At 44.5% G+C, this 18,674-nt stretch overlaps 1 protein-coding gene across 1 annotated transcript in view; it reads left to right on the top strand.

The window, feature by feature from the left end:
• The window catches only part of SLC2A5 (solute carrier family 2 member 5), a 68,102-nt gene that overhangs the window by 21,178 nt on the left and 28,250 nt on the right, over window positions 1-18,674 (top strand). The window contains exons 2-3 of the mRNA XM_040427312.1: window positions 11,422-11,522; window positions 17,535-17,633. Of these exons, the coding sequence (XP_040283246.1) occupies window positions 11,469-11,522; window positions 17,535-17,633 (153 nt within the window). The 5' untranslated portion in view covers window positions 11,422-11,468. The remainder of the gene's footprint in view (window positions 1-11,421; window positions 11,523-17,534; window positions 17,634-18,674) is intronic.

The raw sequence follows: 18,674 nt of genomic DNA, 5'->3' as shown, positions 1-18,674 counted from the left end.
AGTGTGGAACGCATCGGCGTCATTAGCCGCACTTAGTGATGACCCGTGCTGCTGTGGAACGCATAGACGTCATATTCATGCGTCAAGGGGATCGGAATGGAGTGCTATGTACACTGCTTCTTTTATCAAGTATACAGAAAAGCAGGCAAAACGTATTTATTTATTCATGTACATTAGTACAGTATTATAGGAAGTCCAGATACAGATAGTCTGGTCTATTATGATATTCGTTATATATCACACAGTTGTCCTGCATCTTAGTCCAATTGCATTCCTTCGTGTTGTCTTTTTTCTATATATATATATATATATGACCTCAGGTATATTATTTTAGGGGTATACTGGTGCATAAATGGGGGACTATTTTAGAGTGGGAGGGAAGTTAGTCCTAGATTTTATACATTATATAAAAATTCATGATATACCCAGGGCCATTGTTGGCTCCCAACCCCTCTTGCTTTTTAGATAATTATGACTATAACCTGTCTCGGTAGATGTAGTATTGATCCTATTCCGTCCATATATTTTTTGTTATTATCTTTACACTTGTCAAGTGGTTTCGAGTATTCTGGACGCATCGGGCCTAAATAAAACACCCAAAAGATAGTATCTCATTTAGGCCGAGTGGGCTCACTGTCTTTAACCTATGGGTCCACTCTGCCTCTTTCTGTAATATTTTTCTATTGAGGTCACCGCCTCTGGGGGATGGACGTATCACTTCGATAACGCAGAATTTCAGTAACCTAAAGTCTCCATCATGACAGATCTGTATGTGTCTTGCAATTGGGGTATCTCGTTGGTGTCTGATGTCTCCCAAATGATCTCCAATCCTTCTCCTGAGTCCTCTTTTGGTCTTGCCCACGTATTGGAGATTACAGGTACATGTGCATAGGTATACAACCCCTGTAGTTTTGCAATTTGCAAAATCCCTAATGGTATATATTTTCTTGGTGACGTTACTAGTAAAGGTTTTTGTCTTGGTGATATGTGGACAGGCTATGCATGAGCCACACTTATACATACCTAGGGGTTTCCTATCCAGCCAAGTTCCAGGTTTTTTAATCGGTAAATAATGGCTGTGTACGAATCTATCCCCCAGTGATCTTCCTCTACGGTATGTAATTGCCGGAAAAGGGGGAAGGGTGTCCTGTATGTCAGGGTCAGTGAGCAGCAAATCCCAGTATTTTTGAAGGATATCCCTAACTTGTCTATTATAGTTATCATAAGTACCTATAATACGGAAAGTGTGATCTACTGTGGATTTTGTCAGTTGTTTAGGAGACAGTAGTTCTGTTCTTTCTACATTTAATGCTGATTTAAAGGCTTTTTGTAATGGTCGATCCGGATATCCCCTTTGACTAAACCTGATTCTCAGGTCACTGGCTTGATTATAGAAGTCTACGTTCCGGGTACAATTTCTTCGGATCCGCAGATATTGTCCCTTGGGGATACCGCATTTGAGATTTGTGGGATGATGACTCTCCCATCTTAATAGGTTATTTGTAGCTGTGGGTTTCCTGTATGTTTTGGTGGAAATCATACCGTTATTTAAGGTGATGGATAAATCCAGGAAAGCCAGGCTGTGCTCATTGACCTCTGAGGTAAAGTGCATACCTATTTTGTTGTTATTTAGGTCAGCTACAAAGTCCGAGAACTGTCTTCTGGAGCCGCTCCAGAATATCAAAATATCGTCGATATAGCGGCCCCAGAAGACAATCCTCGACGTCCAAATGCTATTCTCTGTGAATACCAAGGTATCCTCCCACCAGCCCAGGAACAAATTGGCATAAGTGGGGGCATAAGGGCTCCCCATTGCCGTGCCCCTGAGCTGGTGGAAGTATCTGGAATTGAAGAGAAAATAGTTATGTCTTAAAACAAACTCTGTTAGCTTATAGGTGAACTCATTGTGGGCTGTGAATTGAGTACCCCTAGTTTTTAGAAAATATTCGACTGCATGTAGTCCTAGATCATGGGGAATATTACTATAGAGCGCCTCAACGGCTATTGAGGCTAGTAAGATCCCATCCTCTAGCTGTAGCCCATCAATTTTGGTTAGTAGATCCAAAGTGTCCCTAATATACGATGGGAGTGCTGTGACAAAGGACCTAAGCATCTTATCAACGTATATACCGATGTTTTGGGTAATCGAATTTATCCCCGATACTATGGGACGTCCCTTGAGTGGTGTAAGTCCTTTATGGATTTTGGGGATTGTATAGAAGGTAGCAGTCTGAGGATAGGGGATGAGCATGAATTTGAGTTCATAATTTGATATTAATTTGTTATCAAGAGCTTGTATGAGTAAAAACTCCAGGTCAGTTTTGAAATCTAATGTAGGGTCCCTCCCGAGGATATTATAACATTTTTTGTCATTTAAAATGGAGTTACACATCTGCTGGTACATGACATGATCCATGACCACTAAATTCCCCCCTTTATCTGAGGGTTTCAGTATTATATCATGATCTTCTTGTATTTTGATCATGGCCTCCGTTTCAAGTTTATTTAGATTCATTTTACTCTTAATTCCTTTTTGGTCCAATTTTTCCAGTTCTTTCGTTACTATATTCTGGAAGAGATCAATCGTATTTGATTCCATTGGGGGTGGTGATTTTGTACTTTTAGGTTTTAGGTTAGTAAAGGGGCCTTTAGGTTTTAGGCAGTAGGTCACTTTGTCGATAAAAGGTAAGAGATATGGCACTTACAGTTAGATGATTCCCTTATATAGGTAGATATATTTCAGGTGAGGTCAGGAGGAATTATTATCCCTATAGATGCCCTACGGTGTCTACCCCTGCCTACAGGCAGAGCACCCGCCCTAAAGGGGCGACCCCACCTCTCGGTGGCTAAACCCTTTTCTTACCCTCACGTGACCCTAAGATGCTTTCTCACAGTTGGCTACTTGATTTCCCGTTGGTTGTTTGAGGACAGAGATAATTGTCCAGGTGGTATAAAGAGAGACTGTCCCGACGCGTTTCCCCAAGTAAAAATCCTTGGTTCATCAGGGGACCTTGCTGTTTAAATTCCTATAGCCGAAAGATGGTGGCTATATGCTGGCGATGATAAAGGCTGATGATATGCATATCATCAGCCTTTATCATCGCCAGCATATAGCCACCATCTTTCGGCTATGGGAATTTAAACAGCAAGGTCCCCTGATGAACCAAGGATTTGTAGGCAGGGGTAGACACTGTAGGGCATCTATAGGGATAATAATTCCTCCTGACCTCACCTGAAATATATCTACCTATATAAGGGAATCATCTAACTGTAAGTCCCATATCTCTTACCTTTTATCGACAAAGTGACCTACTGCCTAGATGCTAACGGTGGGTCTCGATTTACCTTCAGTCTGGCTTCTGTTATAATATTATATCATGAAATACTTTGAATTAATCCTCTTTTTAAATATTATCTAGTAAAAGTTAAATTTTAAGCTGGATAGCTTCAAATTCTGTGATATTATTTTTTATGGACAATGTAGTCTTTTCAAGTAAGACGCGCGCACTACTGGTTGACACTGAAACTACATTTCCCAAGATGCATTTCCCGTTAAAGTAATGGCCGATAGCCGGGAATGTGCTTAGCTGCTTTTTGATACAGGACAGGTAAGTGACGGGCGAGTGTGGTACATGCTGTGATGTGGAGACGTTGCAGGTGCTGATAGAACCTGGTGGTATACAAGAGGCTTGTAGTGGGAGCTGCATCAGCTGTACAATACTATGAATGGCACTGAGGGGCCACAGAGGTCATTGCTACTATGGAGGGGCCACAGAGGTCATTGCTACTATGGAGGGGGCACAGAGGGCTTTACTACTGCAAAGGGGGCACAGAGGGCATTACTACTATGAAGGGGGCACAATGGGCATTACTACTACTACTACAAAAGGGGCAAAGAGAGCATTACTTCTGTGGAGGGGACACAATGGGCATTATTCCTATGAATGGGGCAGAGGGCATTACTATTAAGGGGGTACAATGGGCATTACTATTACAAAGAGGCACAGAGGGCATTACTCATGTGAAGGAGGTGGGCATAACTGTTATGGGGCACAGAGTGGGCATTATTACTGTGACGAGGGCACAATGGGCATTATTACTATGAAGGGGGCACAATGGGCATTACTACTACAAAGGGGCACAGAGAGCATTGCTTCTGTGGAGGGGACACAATGGGCATTATTACCCCACTAGTAACCCTGCTCCCCCCACTAGTGACCCTGCTCCCCCCTCCTCTTGTCCCCCCACTAGTGACCCTGCTCCCCCTCCTCCTGTCCCCCCACTAGTGACCCTGCTCCCCCTCCTCCTGTCACCCCACTAGTGACCCTGCTCCCCCCTCCTCCTGTCACCCCACTAGTCACCCTGCTCCCCTCCATTAGTGACCCTGTGTGTTCCTGAATGGGGAGGAATCTGGCTGGAGTGTGGTGAGGCCTTGCTGTGTGTCTGTCCCTGTCCCTGTGTGTGTTTGTGTGTCTGTCCTTGTGTGTGTGTGTCCCTGTGTGTGTGTGTGTGTGTGTGTCTGTCCCTGTGTGTGTGTGTCTGTCCCTGTGTATTTGTGTGTCTGTCCCTGTGTGTGTTTGTGTGTCTGTCCTTGTGTGTGTGTGTCTGACCCTGTGTATTTGTGTGTCTGTCCCTGTGTATTTGTGTGTCTGTCCCTGTGTGTGTGTGTGTCCCTGTGTGTGTCTGTCCATGTGTGTGTGTGTGTGTGTGTGTGTGTATCTGTCCCCGTGTATTTGTGTGTCTGTCCCTATGTGTGTGTGTGTGTGTCTGTCCCTGTGTATTTGTGTGTCTGTCCCTGTGTGTGTCTGTCCCTGTGTGTGTCTGTCCCTGTGTGTGTGTCACCATCACCATGCCTACAGTGTTCCTATGTCTTGACGCAGCTGCATCAGGATGTTCTCTGCGGGCCAAGAAAAAGAAGATGGAAGAGGAGGCAGTGCTGCCAGCATGGAGTCCATGGGATAAACACGGGGAGGCACACTAAGGATGTAGGTACCACTACCACATGATCCACACTAGTGTTATCTGTGGTTTTACATAGGACTGCTGGTACCACAACCACATTATCAGGACTAGTGTTATCTGTGTTTTTACATAGGACTGCAGGTAACACTACCACATTATTAGGACTAGTATTATCTGTGTTTTTACATAGAACGGCAGGTAACACTACTACATTTTCTGTACTCAGATAGCCATCACTGCAGGGGACATCTACTATATTATCTGTACTCAGGGAGTTATTACTGTATAGGGGGCCCACTGAGACTTTATCGCCCAAGGGCCCACATGAGCCTAGAGCCGGCTGTGTTCAGTGACCGACTGTTCTCCGGTCCGGTGGCTGGCTGATGAGTCCGTACACAGCGCCCACCTAATGCTGCAGTACACAGCGCCCACCTGACGCTGTCGTACACAGCGCCCACCTGACGCTGTCGTGCACAGCACCCACATGGCACTACTATATGCATGTTACATACACAGCTCTACCACATGCCCATTACACAGATAGTTTACTATATACACATTGCGCACACACAGTTCTGCTACATGTCCATTACACAGATAGAACTACTGTGTGCATATTACACACAGAAAACTGTACAGTAGACTGGTTACACTGACATAGCCCTGCTTTATACACACTTTGCATACATAAAGTACCTCTATATTCTCCACCAGCACAGTCCTACACGGAGCCTGTGTTCCACAAACTCCTCCCACACACATGGCTGATCACATGACTGTGACATCATCACAGGTCCTGTAACCTGCTCCTGGTGAGAGAGATGTGAGGTACGGGGCTTCTCGGGAGTGGGGTGGGGCTTTATGTGTGCCGAACCTGGCAGCGGAGGGGGGCCCTGACTGAGCATAGGGGAAGCAAGCAGGACCTGAAACCGAACAGAGCACAAGTGGGCGGGGCCTTGCATTCGCTCCGGGCCCCATAGCAGCTGCGTGGTCTGCCTATATTGGCAGTACGCCACTGCTGAGACTCTAGTTGTAACTTCAACTCCCCCATTGCTCCTAGAGGCTCATTTACATATATCAAAACAACATTTTTCTCAGCAATGCGGCACATATGAACATGGGCCCATCATAGATGCCTTCAGCTGCCAAGTGCACATGTAACAGGTCAGCCAGTGTCATAGGGACTTTCCTCCTCTGATGAGCAGGCAGTTATCGGGAAGGGACCGTTTTCTCGTTTGCGCCTCTTTAGTTCCTGATAATTGCTTGTGCATTGGTCCATGTAAAACAGTCTTCCCGCTACGCTATACACAGAGATAAGTATTTTCATTTAGTCCCTGGTCTCTCTGGAAACTGAGTCCCTTTCATCTCAGCTGTCATAAGGCTGGGTTCACGTTTTGGCTCCGGATGTGTCCCGGGTGCATTGCCGCAAACCTGCGCGAGTAGGTACGCAATTACAGTCAGTTTTGACTGCGATTGCGTTCCGTTGTTTAGTTTTTATCGCGCGGGTGCAATGTGGTTTGCACACGCGTGATAAAAAACTGAATGTGGTACCCAGACCCGAACTTCTTCACTGAAGTTTAGGTTTGAGTTCGGTGTTGTGTAGATGTAATTATTTTCCCTTATAACATGGTTATAAGGGAAAATAATAGCATTCTTTAAGGCTACTTTCACACTTGCGGCAGGACGGATCCGACATGCTGTTCACCATGTCGGATCCGTCCTGCGGCTATTTCGCCGTGCCGCCGGACCGCCGCTCCGTCCCCATTGACTATAATGGGGATGGGGGCGGAGCTCCGGCACAGCACGGTGGTGCACGGCGAAAGCCGCCAGACTAAAAAGCTTGACATGCAGTAATTTTAGTCCGGCGGCCTTTCGCCGTGCACCGCCGTGCTGCGCCGGAGCTCCGCCCCCATTATAGTCAATGGGGACGGAGCGGCGGTCCGGCGGCACGGCGAAATAGCCGCAGGACGGATCCGACATGGTGAACAGAATGCTTAGAAGGTCAATTGAGGGTTAAAAAATAAAATAAAAATGAACTCACTTCCTCCATTTGATCGCGTAGCTGCCGGTCTCCTGTTCTTTCTTCAGGATCTGTCAAAGGCCCTGTGGTGACATCACTGAGCTCATCACATGGTCCAATCACATGGTCCATCACCACGGTGATGGACCATGTGATTGTACCATGTGATGTGACGTCACCACAGGTCCTTTAGCCGCAAACTCATGATTAAAGAAGAAAAACTAAAAAAGACCCCAGGGGTTTGGAGAGTGAAGGAAGGGGGACAGTGCCCACCTAATATATCCACAAATAACGCCCCCGAGAAATGACTCGGCATAAGCTCCCGAGTAAAATGGCAGAATAACAGAAGAAAAAGGAGCCAAAAAATGCCAGATGATGGAAAATATAAATATTTATTGTAGTATAACAAGACAAAGATAAAAATGCGCATATGATGCCAGAGGACCGGGAACAAAAAAGGAACAGGGAGGGTAAGAACGGCGCCACCCTGGGAGGGACACACTGGTCAATGATACATAAATATAGAGGATCACTAGGGATGTGTGTGGTATAATAACCTACCCTAGGATCACATGCATGTACAAGGTGAAAAGTGAGTCACTACTCTACTGCAAAAAGGCAATATAAACCAAAAAATAATGATAATAAATGAAGACGATGTTGAAATGAATAAACCAAACAGCTATGAGGGATAGCCGCACTGGACACAGACCTGAGAAATCAGTGAACATCCAGGTAAGGAAAAACAAATGGGTGGACATGCAGGAGGGACTCACCTAAAAATGGACCAGAAGTGTAACAACCAGGATGGCGCTACCCCAACGGTGAGTCCCTCCTGCATGTCCACCCGTTTGTTTTTCCTTACCTGATCCGTCTGGATCCGTCTGGTATCTGCACAGACGGCTCCGCACCTATAATGCAAACGCTTGTATCCGTTCAGAACGGATCTGTTTGCATTATTCTTTAACCGCCTCCGGACCGCCTAACGCACGGATGCGTCCTGGAGGCGGTCGATTCATTCCTCCTGGACGCATCCGTGTGTCATCTCGCGAGACGCGACATTTACTGTGAACGTGCGCACACAGGCGCGCGCGTTCACAGGATCGGAAGGTAAGCGAGTGGATCTGCAGCCTGCCAGCTGCCGATTTTTTTTTTAACCCCTAACAGGTATATTAGACGCTGTTTTGATAACAGCGTCTAATATACCTGCTACCTGGTCCTCTGGTGGTCCTTTTGCTTGGATCGACCACCAGAGGACACAGGCAGCTCTGTAATAAGTAGCACCAAGCACCACACTACACTACCCACCCCCCCGTCACTTATTAACCCCTTATGAACCCCTGATCACCCCATATAGACTCCCTGATCACCCCCCTGTCATTGATCACCCCCCTGTCATTGATCATCCCCCTGTAAGGCTCCATTCAGACGTCCGTATGTTTTTTACAGATCCACGGATACATGGATCGGATCCGCAAAACACATACGGACGTCTGAATGGAGCCTTACAGGGGGGTGATCAATGACAGGGGGGTGATCACCCCATATAGACTCCCTGATCACCCCCCTGTCATTGATCACCCCCCTGTCATTGATCACCCCCCTGTAAGACTCCATTCAGAGGTCCATATGTTTTTTACGGATCCACGGATACATGGATCGGATCCGCAAAACACATACGGACGTCTGAATGGAGCCTTACAGGGGGGTGATCAATGACAGGGGGGTGATCAGGGAGTCTATATGGGGTGATCACCCCCCTGTAAGGCTCCATTCAGTTGTCCGTATGTGTTTTACGGATCCACGCATCCATGGATCAGATCCGCAAAACACATACGGACGTCTGAATGGAGCCTTACAGGGGGGTGATCAATGACAGGGGGGTGATCACCCCATATACACTCCATGATCACCCCCCTATCATTGATCACCCCCCTGTAAGGCTCCATTCAGACGTCCGTATGTGTTTTGCGGATCCACGCATCCATGGATCGGATCCGCAAAACACATACGGACGTCTGAATGGAGCCTTACAGGGGAGTGATCAATGACAGGGGGGTGATCACCCCATATAGACTCCCTGATCACCCCCTGTCATTGATCACCCCCCTGTTATTGATAACCCCCCTGTAAGGCTCCATTCAGACGTCCGTATGTGTTTTGCGGATCCACGCATCCATGGATCGGATCTGCAAAACACATACGGACGTCTGAATGGAGCCTTACAGGGGGGTGATCAATGACAGGGGGGTGATCACCCCATATAGACTCCCTGATCACCCCCTGTCATTGATCACCCCCCTGTCATTGATCACCCCCCTGTAAGGCTCCATTCAGACGTCCGTATGTGTTTTGCGGATCCACGCATCCATGGATCGGATCCGCAAAACACATCCGGACGTCTGAATGGAGCCTTACAGGGGGGTGATAAATGACAGGGTGGTGATCACCCCAAATAGACTCCCTGATCACCCCCCTGTCATTGATCACCCCCCTGTCATTGATCACCCACCTGTAAGGCTCTATTCAGAATTTTTTTTGGCGCAAGTTAGCGGAAATTGATTTATTTTATTTTATTTTTTTTGTTTGTTTTTTCTTACAAAGTCTCATATTCCACTAACTTGTGTCAAAAAATAAAATCTCACATGAACTCACCATACCCCTCACGGAATCCAAATGCGTAAAAAAAATTTGACATTTATATTCCAGACTACTTCTCACGCTTTAGGGCCCCTAAAATGCCAGGGCAGTATAAATACCCCACATGTGACCCCATTTCGGAAAGAAGACACCCCAAGGTATTCCGTGATGGGCATATTGAGTCCATGAAAGATTAAACTTTTTGTCCCAAGTTAGTGGAAAGGGAGACTTTGTGAGAAAAAACAAAAAAAAATCAATTTCCGCTAACTTGTGCCAAAAAAAAAAAAAGTATATGAACTCGCCATGCCCCTCATTGAATACCTTGGGGTGTCTTCTTTCCAAAATGGGGTCACATGTGGGGTATTTATACTGCCCTGGCATTTTAGGGGCCCTAAAGCGTGAGAAGAAGTCTGGGATCCAAATGTCTAAAAATGCCCTTCTAAAAGGAATTTGGGCCCCTTTGCGCATCTAGGCTGCAAATAAGTGTCACACATGTGGTATCGCCGTACTCAGGAGAAGTTGGGCAATGTGTTTTGGGGTGTCATTTTACATATACCCATGCTGGGTGAGATAAATATCTTGGTCAAATGCCAACTTTGTATAAAAAAATGGGAAAAGTTGTCTTTTGCCGAGATATTTCTCTCACCTAGCATGGGTATATGTAAAATGACACCCCAAAACACATTGCCCTACTTCTTCTGAGTACGGCGATACCAGATGTGTGACACTTTTTTGCAGCCTAGGTGGGCAAAGGGGCCCACATTCCAAAGAGCACCTTTCGGATTTCACAGGTCATTTTTTACAGATTTTGATTTCAAACTACTTCTCACGCATTAGGGCCCCTAAAATGCCAGGGCAGTATAACTACCCCACAAGTGATTTCGATTAATAACAAAAAAAGTAAAAATTTCAGCAGCAATGAAATACCACTAAATGAAAGCTCTATTAGTGAGAAGAAAAGGAGGTAAAATTCATTTGGGTGGTAAGTTGCATGACCGAGCAATAAACGGTGAAAGTAGTGTAGTGCAGAAGTGTAAAAAGTGGCCTGGTCATTAAGGGTATTTAAGCTAGGGGGGCTGAAGTGGTTAAAAAAAAGTCTAAGTCAAAACTGATCCGTCCTGACTTACATTGAAAGTCAATGGGGGCGGATCCGTTTTCAACTGCACCATATTATGTCAGTGAAAACGGATCCGTCCCTATTGACTTACATTGTAAGTCAGAACGGATCCGTTTGGCTCCACATTGCCAGGCGGACACCAAAACGCTCCAAGCAGCGTTTTGGTGTCCGCATCCAGAGCGGAATGGAGGTGGAACGGAGCCAAACTGATAAATTCTGAACGGATCCTTATCCATTCAGAATGCATTGGGGGCTGAACTGATCCGTTTTGAACCGTTTGTGAGATCCCTGAAACGGATCTCACAAAATGGAATTCAGAACGCCAGTGTGAAAGTAGCCTTACCTAAAGTTTCCAGTCGGGAAGACTCTTCCTTTTATTATCTGAAACAATTTCAGAAGTCAATTCGTTAATTGCACCTTCAACCCGGAGTTACATTGTAATCTGCTTAAAAGGCACAAATGGCCCTAAATATGATGATATGAGCCATTAATACACTCCAGCAGCCAAATAACTGCACTTTATATTTTATGCTATAGTAGTTACTGTTTACTATGGCGCATTTTGGCAATGTCCCCATTGAGAAAAAAAAAGCCAACAAAACAGTTACAGTAATTTCCCTGGACTTGATAGCCTGGCCAAAGGTTCAGAACAAAGTCTCATTCACTTTCTTTATAATCACAGTGTTGAAGCGAGGAGTGCAAGGCAGGTGTTTAGGGGCTGCAGCACGGATGGCGGAGGAAACAGAGTATAAGGATCCTGTGGAATCCGAGGAGAGGAAAGGGGTAAGTGATGATCCAGGTCAAGAGCACCCCTTTATCCATAATCCATTTCATAGAAGTGCTTGTACTGACTCTTCTAGTTTTCTAACAGCAACCATTTGTGTTAAACGAATCTCTGATAGTAAGATTTAAAGAAGAACTCCGACATTATCTGAAACTTCTCACAGCCTGTAGCCCCGCTCCCTGTTACTGCATGCTGCTAATAAATGATAATCTGATAACATAGATGGAGTTCTTCTTTAGGCCAGATTTGTTACAGTGTAGATTTAATACATTTTTTAACCAAAACCAAGAGTGGATTTTTTTTTAAAGGATATAGCTTTCATTTTTATTAGTCCTACCTCAGGATCCCATCCTGGTTTTGGGCTAAAAATAAATAAAAAAAATAAAAAATACTGCACTGTGAGCACTTGAAGTGCATGTCCACACTTGATTACAGTTTTCTCCAATATTTTGTGGCGATTCATTTTGCGATGATCTTTAGAATGGTAAGAGCTCCAATTATTTTGATACAGACCCTGCATAGACATAGAATTTAAAGATATAATCATGCCTCCCTGTAACCACCACTAGAGGGAGCCTACACCATACTGTATTATTATTATTGAGTTCAATGTACAAAGTGTATGCAGTAAATTCCGAAGCTTCTCCTAATGGTGGCAGAATCATATAATTTAACTCAATATCTGTGCAGGGGATATGGAGCTCTGCATCTGATAAATGGAGCTCTAACCCTTATAAAGATACATTAAAAGGAATCTGTCAGCAGTTTTGACCAACCTAAACTGCTGACAGCATTAGGAAGGGTGTCCAAAAAAAAAACAAGAAGCAGCACTGCTTTACCTTAAACAGCATTTAAAATCCATTCATGTACAGTCGTGGCCAAAAGTTTTGAGAATTAGATAAATATTGGAAATTCGAAAAGTTGCTGCTTAAGTTTTTATAATAGCAAATTGCATATACTCCAGAATTTTATGAAGAGTGATCAGATGAATTGCATAGTCCTTCTTTGCCATGAAAATTAACTTAATCCCAAAAAAAACTTTCCACTGCATTTCATTGCTGTCATTAAAGGACCTGCTGAGATCATTTCAGTAATCGTCTTGTTAACTCAGGTGAGAATGTTGACGAGCACAAGGCTGGAGATCATAATGTCAGGCTGATTGGGTTAAAATGGCAGACTTGACATGTTAAAAGGAGGGTGATGCTTGAAATCCTTGTTCTTCCATTGTTAACCATGGTGACCTGCAAAGAAACGCGTGCAGCCATCATTGCGTTGCATAAAAATGGCTTCATAGGCAAGGATATTGTGGCTACTAAGATTGCACCTCAATCAACAATTTATAGGACCATCAAGAACTTCAAGGAAAGAGGTTCAATTCTTGTTAAGAAGGCTTCAGGGCGTCCAAGAAAGTCCAGAAAGCGCCAGGATCGTCTCCTAAAGAGGATTCAGCTGTGGGATCGGAGTGCCACCAGTGCAGAGCTTGCTCAGGAATGGCAGCAGGCAGGTGTGAGCGCATCTGCATGCACAGTGAGGCGAAGACTTTTGGAAGATGGCCTGGTGTCAAGGAGGGCAGCAAAGAAGCCACTTCTCTCCAAAAAAAACATCAGGGACAGATTGATCTTCTGCAGAAAGTATGGTGATTGGACTGCTGAGGACTGGGGCAAAGTCATATTCTCTGATTAAGCCTCTTTCCGATTGTTTGGGGCATCTGGAAAAAGGCTTGTCCGGAGAAGAAAAGGTGAGCGCTACCATCAGTCCTGTGTCATGCCAACAGTAAAGCATCCTGAGACCATTCATGTGTGGGGTTGCTTCTCATCCAAGGGAGTGGGCTCACTCACAATTTTGCCTAAAAACACAGCCATGAATAAAGAATGGTACCAAAACACCCTCCAACAGCAACTTCTTCCAACAATCCAACAACAGTTTGGTGAAGAACAATGCATTTTCCAGCACGATGGATCACCGTGCCATAAGGCAAAAGTGATAACTAAGTGGCTCGGGGACCAAAACGTTGACATTTTGGGTCCATGGCCTGGAAACTCCCCAGATCTTAATCCCATTGAGAACTTGTGGTCAATCCTCAAGAGGCGGGTGGACAAACAAAAACCCACTAATTCTGACAAACTCCAAGAAGTGATTATGGAAGAATGGGTTGCTATTAGTCAGGAATTGGCCCAGAAGTTGATTGAGAGCATGCCCAGTCGAATTGCAAAGGTCCTGAAAAAGAAGGGCCAACACTGCAAATACTGACTCTTTGCATAAATGTCATGTAATTGTCGATAAAATCCTTTGAAACTTATGAAGTGCGTGTAATTATATTTCACTACATCACAGTAACAACTGAAACAAAGATCTAAAAGCAGTTTAGCGGCAAACTTTGTGAAAACGAATATTTGTGTCATTCTCAAAACTTTTGGCCACGACTGTATAGTAATCCTCAACTGGGATAGGTGGGTGCATGCAGTATCAGACCTTGGCTTGTTGGTCCCAAATATATATCTTCAAAAGGATTTGCAGCTCTCCAAAAAGTTTCACAGCAATAGGTGCATTTATTTATAAGACTCAAAAGAGTCTTTTTCAAGCAATTAGGAAGGGGAGAGCAGTACAAACACACTTTTGTGGAGCTTTTCTCATCTGGAGTAGTGTGAATATGAAGTTTTATACTGCCAGAGTCTGTTCCTGCAAGTGCCCATGGTGAGGTTTCACTTTGAAGTGTTCTTTGCTCTCTACATTGAGTTGCTATCTAACGCAGATATGTATAATTTATAAATATTAACAATAGCTAATTGCGGCACCCAACTCCCAACTTTCCCGGGTGTCGACTATCTAGTTTCTAACGGCGTAGGGAATTACCGAGCCTGATGAAGGCATGTTCGGACATGTCCTAAGACGTTATTTAAAAGCGTCTAAATCATTTTGTTTAGTTAGGAAATTAGCTTCGTTACAAAATTGTGTTTGATAAAATCAAAGGTGTATGTGATTTAACCACCTCAGCTCCCCTAGCTTAAAGAGGACCTTTCACCTGTATAAACTATGTTAACTGAGTATGCTGCCATATAGAGCTGCGCCCGGGGATCTCACTGCACTTACTATTATCCCCGGGCGCCGCTCCGTTCTCCCGTTATAGGCTCCGGTACCTTTGCTCCTTAAGTTATAGTAGGCGGGTCTTCCCTTGTCCTGTGGGCGTCTCCTTCTGCTAGGCTGCAGCGCTGGCCAATCGCAGCGCACAGCTCACAGCCTGGGAGGTTTTTTTCTCCCAGGCTGTGAGCTGTGCGCTGCGATTGGCCAGCGCTGCAGCCTAGGTGAAGGCAGTGTCGGACTGGGGTACCTAGGGCCCACCAGTAAAATTTATTTAGGGGGCCCACCGTACGGATACATTCAAATATAATAAATAATTTAACAAGTTTTTTATATGAACATAGGCTGGTTGATTGTGCTGTACATTCAATATATGTATGTAGTGCAGTTAATCTAATGTGTTATGTGCCACTTGTTCAGGGGGTGGGATACTAGGGGCCCACCTTGCTCAGGGGCCCACCGGGGGATTCCCCTGTACCCCTGTGGGCCAGTCCGAGCCTGGGTGAAGGAGAGGCCCACAGGACAAGGGAAGACCCGCCTACTATAACTTAAGGAGCAAAGGTACCGGAGCCTATAACGGGAGAACGGAGCGGCACCCGGGGATAATAGTAAGTGCAGTGAGATCCCCGGGCGCCGCTCTATATGGCAGCATACTCAGTTAACATAGTTTATACAGGTGAAAGGTCCTCATTAAACACCCTTAATGACCAGACCACTTTTTACAATTCTGCACTACACTACTTTCGCGGTTTATTGCTCGGTCATACAACTTACCACCCAAATGAATTTTACCTCCTTTTCTTCTCACTAATAGAGCTTTCATTTTGTGGTATTTTAATGCTGCCGACATTTTAACTTTTTTTGTTATTAATCAAAATTTACCAAAATTTTTGCAAAAAAATAAAATTTTTCACTTTCAGTTGTAGAATTTTTTTAAAAAAAACTACATTTCTATAAAAAAATTCTAAAAAATTTGTTGTTCTACATGTCTTTGATAAAAAAAAGATGCAATAAGTGTATATTTATTGGTTTGGGTAAAAGTTATAGCGTTTACAAACTATGGTACAAAAATGTGAATTTCCGCATTTTGAAGCAGCTCTGACTTTCTGAGCACCTGTCATGTTTCCTGAGGTTCTACAATGCCCAGACAGTAGAAAAACCCCACAAATGACCCCATTTCAGAAAGTAGACACCCTAAGGCATTCGCTGATGGGCATAGTGAGTTCATAGAACTTTTTATTTTTTGGCACAAGTTAGCGGAAATAGATTTTGTTTAGTTATTTTTTTTAGTTCAATCTTTCATGGACTCAATATGCCCCTCAGCGAATACCTTGGGGTGTCTTCTTTCCGAAATGGGGTCACATGTGGGGCATTTATACTGCCCTGGCATTTTAGGGTCCCTAAAGCATGAGAAGAAGTCTGGAATATAAATGTCAAAAAATTTTTACGCATTTGGATTCCGTGAGGGGTATGGTGAGTTCATGTGAGATTTTATTTTTTGGCACAAATTAGTGGAATATGAGACTTTGCAAGAAAAGACAAAAAAAACAAAAAAAAAACTATTTCCGCTAACTTGTGACAAAAAAAAAAAAATCTTCTATGAACTCGCCATGTCCCTCAAAAGTGATCTTTTTATAGCGCCGCAGCGATTTTACGGTGTTTTTGCAGTGCTCAGAAAAAAATAATTTCTGTAACTGCGGTGGGGCGGACTGAACGCAAGTGTGCGCACAAGATCAGGCCTGATCGGGCGAACACTGCGTTTTTTGTAGAGCCTATGGAACATGTCCTATTCTTGTCCGCAATTGCGGACAAGAAAAGGCATTTTCTATATAGTTCTGGCAATGTGCAGATCCGCAAAATGCGGAAAGCACATTGCCGGTGTCCGTGTTTTGCGTATCCGCTGTGTCCGTGTTTTGCGGATCCGCAGATCCGCAAAACACATACGGACGTCTGAATGGAGCCTTACAGGGGGGTGATCAATGACAGGGGGGTGACCAGGGAGTCTATATGGGGTGATCAACCCCCTGTAAGGCTCCATTCAGACGTCCGTATGTGTTTTGCGGATCCGCGAATCCGTGGGTCCGCGGATCCGCAAAACACATACTGACGTCTGAATGGAGCCTTACAGGGGGGTGATCAATTACAGGGGGGTGATCAGGGAGTCTATATGGGGTGATCAACCCCCTGTAAGGCTCCATTCAGACGTCTGTATGTGTTTTGTGGATCGGCGGATCCGTGGGTCCGCGGATCCGCAAAACACATACGGACGTCTGAATGGAGTCTTACAGGGGGGTGATCAATGACAGGGGGTGATCAGGGAGTCTATATGGGGTGATCACCCCCCTGTAGGGCTCCATTCAGACATCCGTATGTGTTTTGCGGGTCCGCGGATCCGCAAAACACATACTGACATCTGAATGGAGCCTTACAGGGGGGTGATCAATGACAGGGGGGTGATCAGGGAGTCTAATATGGGGTGATCACCCCCCTGTCATTGATCACCCCCCTGTAAGACTCCCCCCTGTAAGACTCCCGCTGATCAGCTGTTTGAGAAGGCAGTGGCGTCCAGCAGCACCGCGGCCTTCTCACTGTTTACCGCTGGCCCAGTGATGTCACGACTGGTATCAATGGCTTGTGCGGGGCTAAGCTCTGTTCACTTGAATGGAGCTTAGCCGCGCCCAGGCCAGTTGATACTAGTCGTGACGTCCCTGGGCCTGCTGTAATCAGTGAGAAGGCCGCGGCGCTGCTGGAGCGCCGCTGCCTTCTCAAACAGCTGATCGGCGGAGGTCCCGGGTGTCGGACCCCCGCCAGTCAGATGATGATGATCTATCCAGAGGATAGATCATCAGTTAAAACAAACTGTAGATTCTTTTTAAGTGTTTCCATTTACTCTCAAAATTTTGATAATATTCTGCTTTCTGTTTGGTTTGCAGAAGCTGACAGCAACACTTCTTCTTGTGACCCTGGTGTCCACCGTTGGATCATCTTTCCAGTATGGATATAATGTGGCTTCAGTAAATTCTCCTGCTCCAGTGAGTGTCCTCATTAACCACCTCAGCCCCCAGTGCTTAAACACCCTAAAAGACCAGGCCACTTTTTACACTTCTGACCTACACTACTTTCACCGTTTATTGCTCGGTCATGCAACTTACCACCCAAATGAATTTTACCTCCTTTTCTTCTCACTAATAGAGCTTTCATTTGGTGGTATTTCATTGCTGTTGACATTTTTACTTTTTTTGTTATTAATCGAAATTTAACGATTTTTTTTGCAAAAAAATGACATTTTTCACTTTCAGTTGTAAAATTTTGCAAAAAAAATGAGATCCATATATAAATTTTGCTCTAAATTTATTGTTCTACATGTCTTTGATAAAAAAAAAAATGTTTGGGTAAAAAAAAAAATGGTTTGGGTAAAAGTTATAGCGTTTACAAACTATGGTACAAAAATGTGAATTTCGGCTTTTTGAAGCAGCTCTGACTTTCTGAGCACCTGTCATGTTTCCTGAGGTTCTACAATGCCCAGACAGTACAAACACCCCACAAATGACCCCATTTCGGAAAGTACACACCCTAAGGTATTCGCTGATGGGCATAGTGAGTTCATAGAACTTTTTATTTTTTGTCACAAGTTAGCGGAAAATGATGATTTTTTTTAATTTATTTTTTTCTTACAAAGTCTCATATTCCACTAACTTGTGACAAAAAATAAAAAGTTCTATGAACTCACTATGCCCATCACGAAATACCTTGGGGTCTCTTCTTTCCAAAATGGGGTCACTTGTGGGGTAGTTATACTGCCCTGGCATTCTAGGGGCCCAAATGTGTGGTAAGGAGTTTGAAATCAAATTCTGTAAAAAATGACCAGTGAAATCCGAAAGGTGCTCTTTGGAATATGGGCCCCTTTGCCCACCTAGGCTGCAAAAAAGTGTCACACATCTGGTATCTCTGTATTCAGGAGAAGTTGAGGAATGTGTTTTGGGGTGTCTTTTTACATATACCCATGCTGGGTGAGAGAAATATCTTGGCAAAAGACAACTTTTCCCATTTTTTTATACAAAGTTGGCATTTGA

This window comes from Bufo bufo, chromosome 1 (assembly GCF_905171765.1).
Source record: "Bufo bufo chromosome 1, aBufBuf1.1, whole genome shotgun sequence".
In the NCBI taxonomy this organism is placed as follows: Eukaryota; Metazoa; Chordata; class Amphibia; order Anura; family Bufonidae; genus Bufo; species Bufo bufo.
This window is presented reverse-complemented; position numbering and strand designations above follow the sequence as displayed.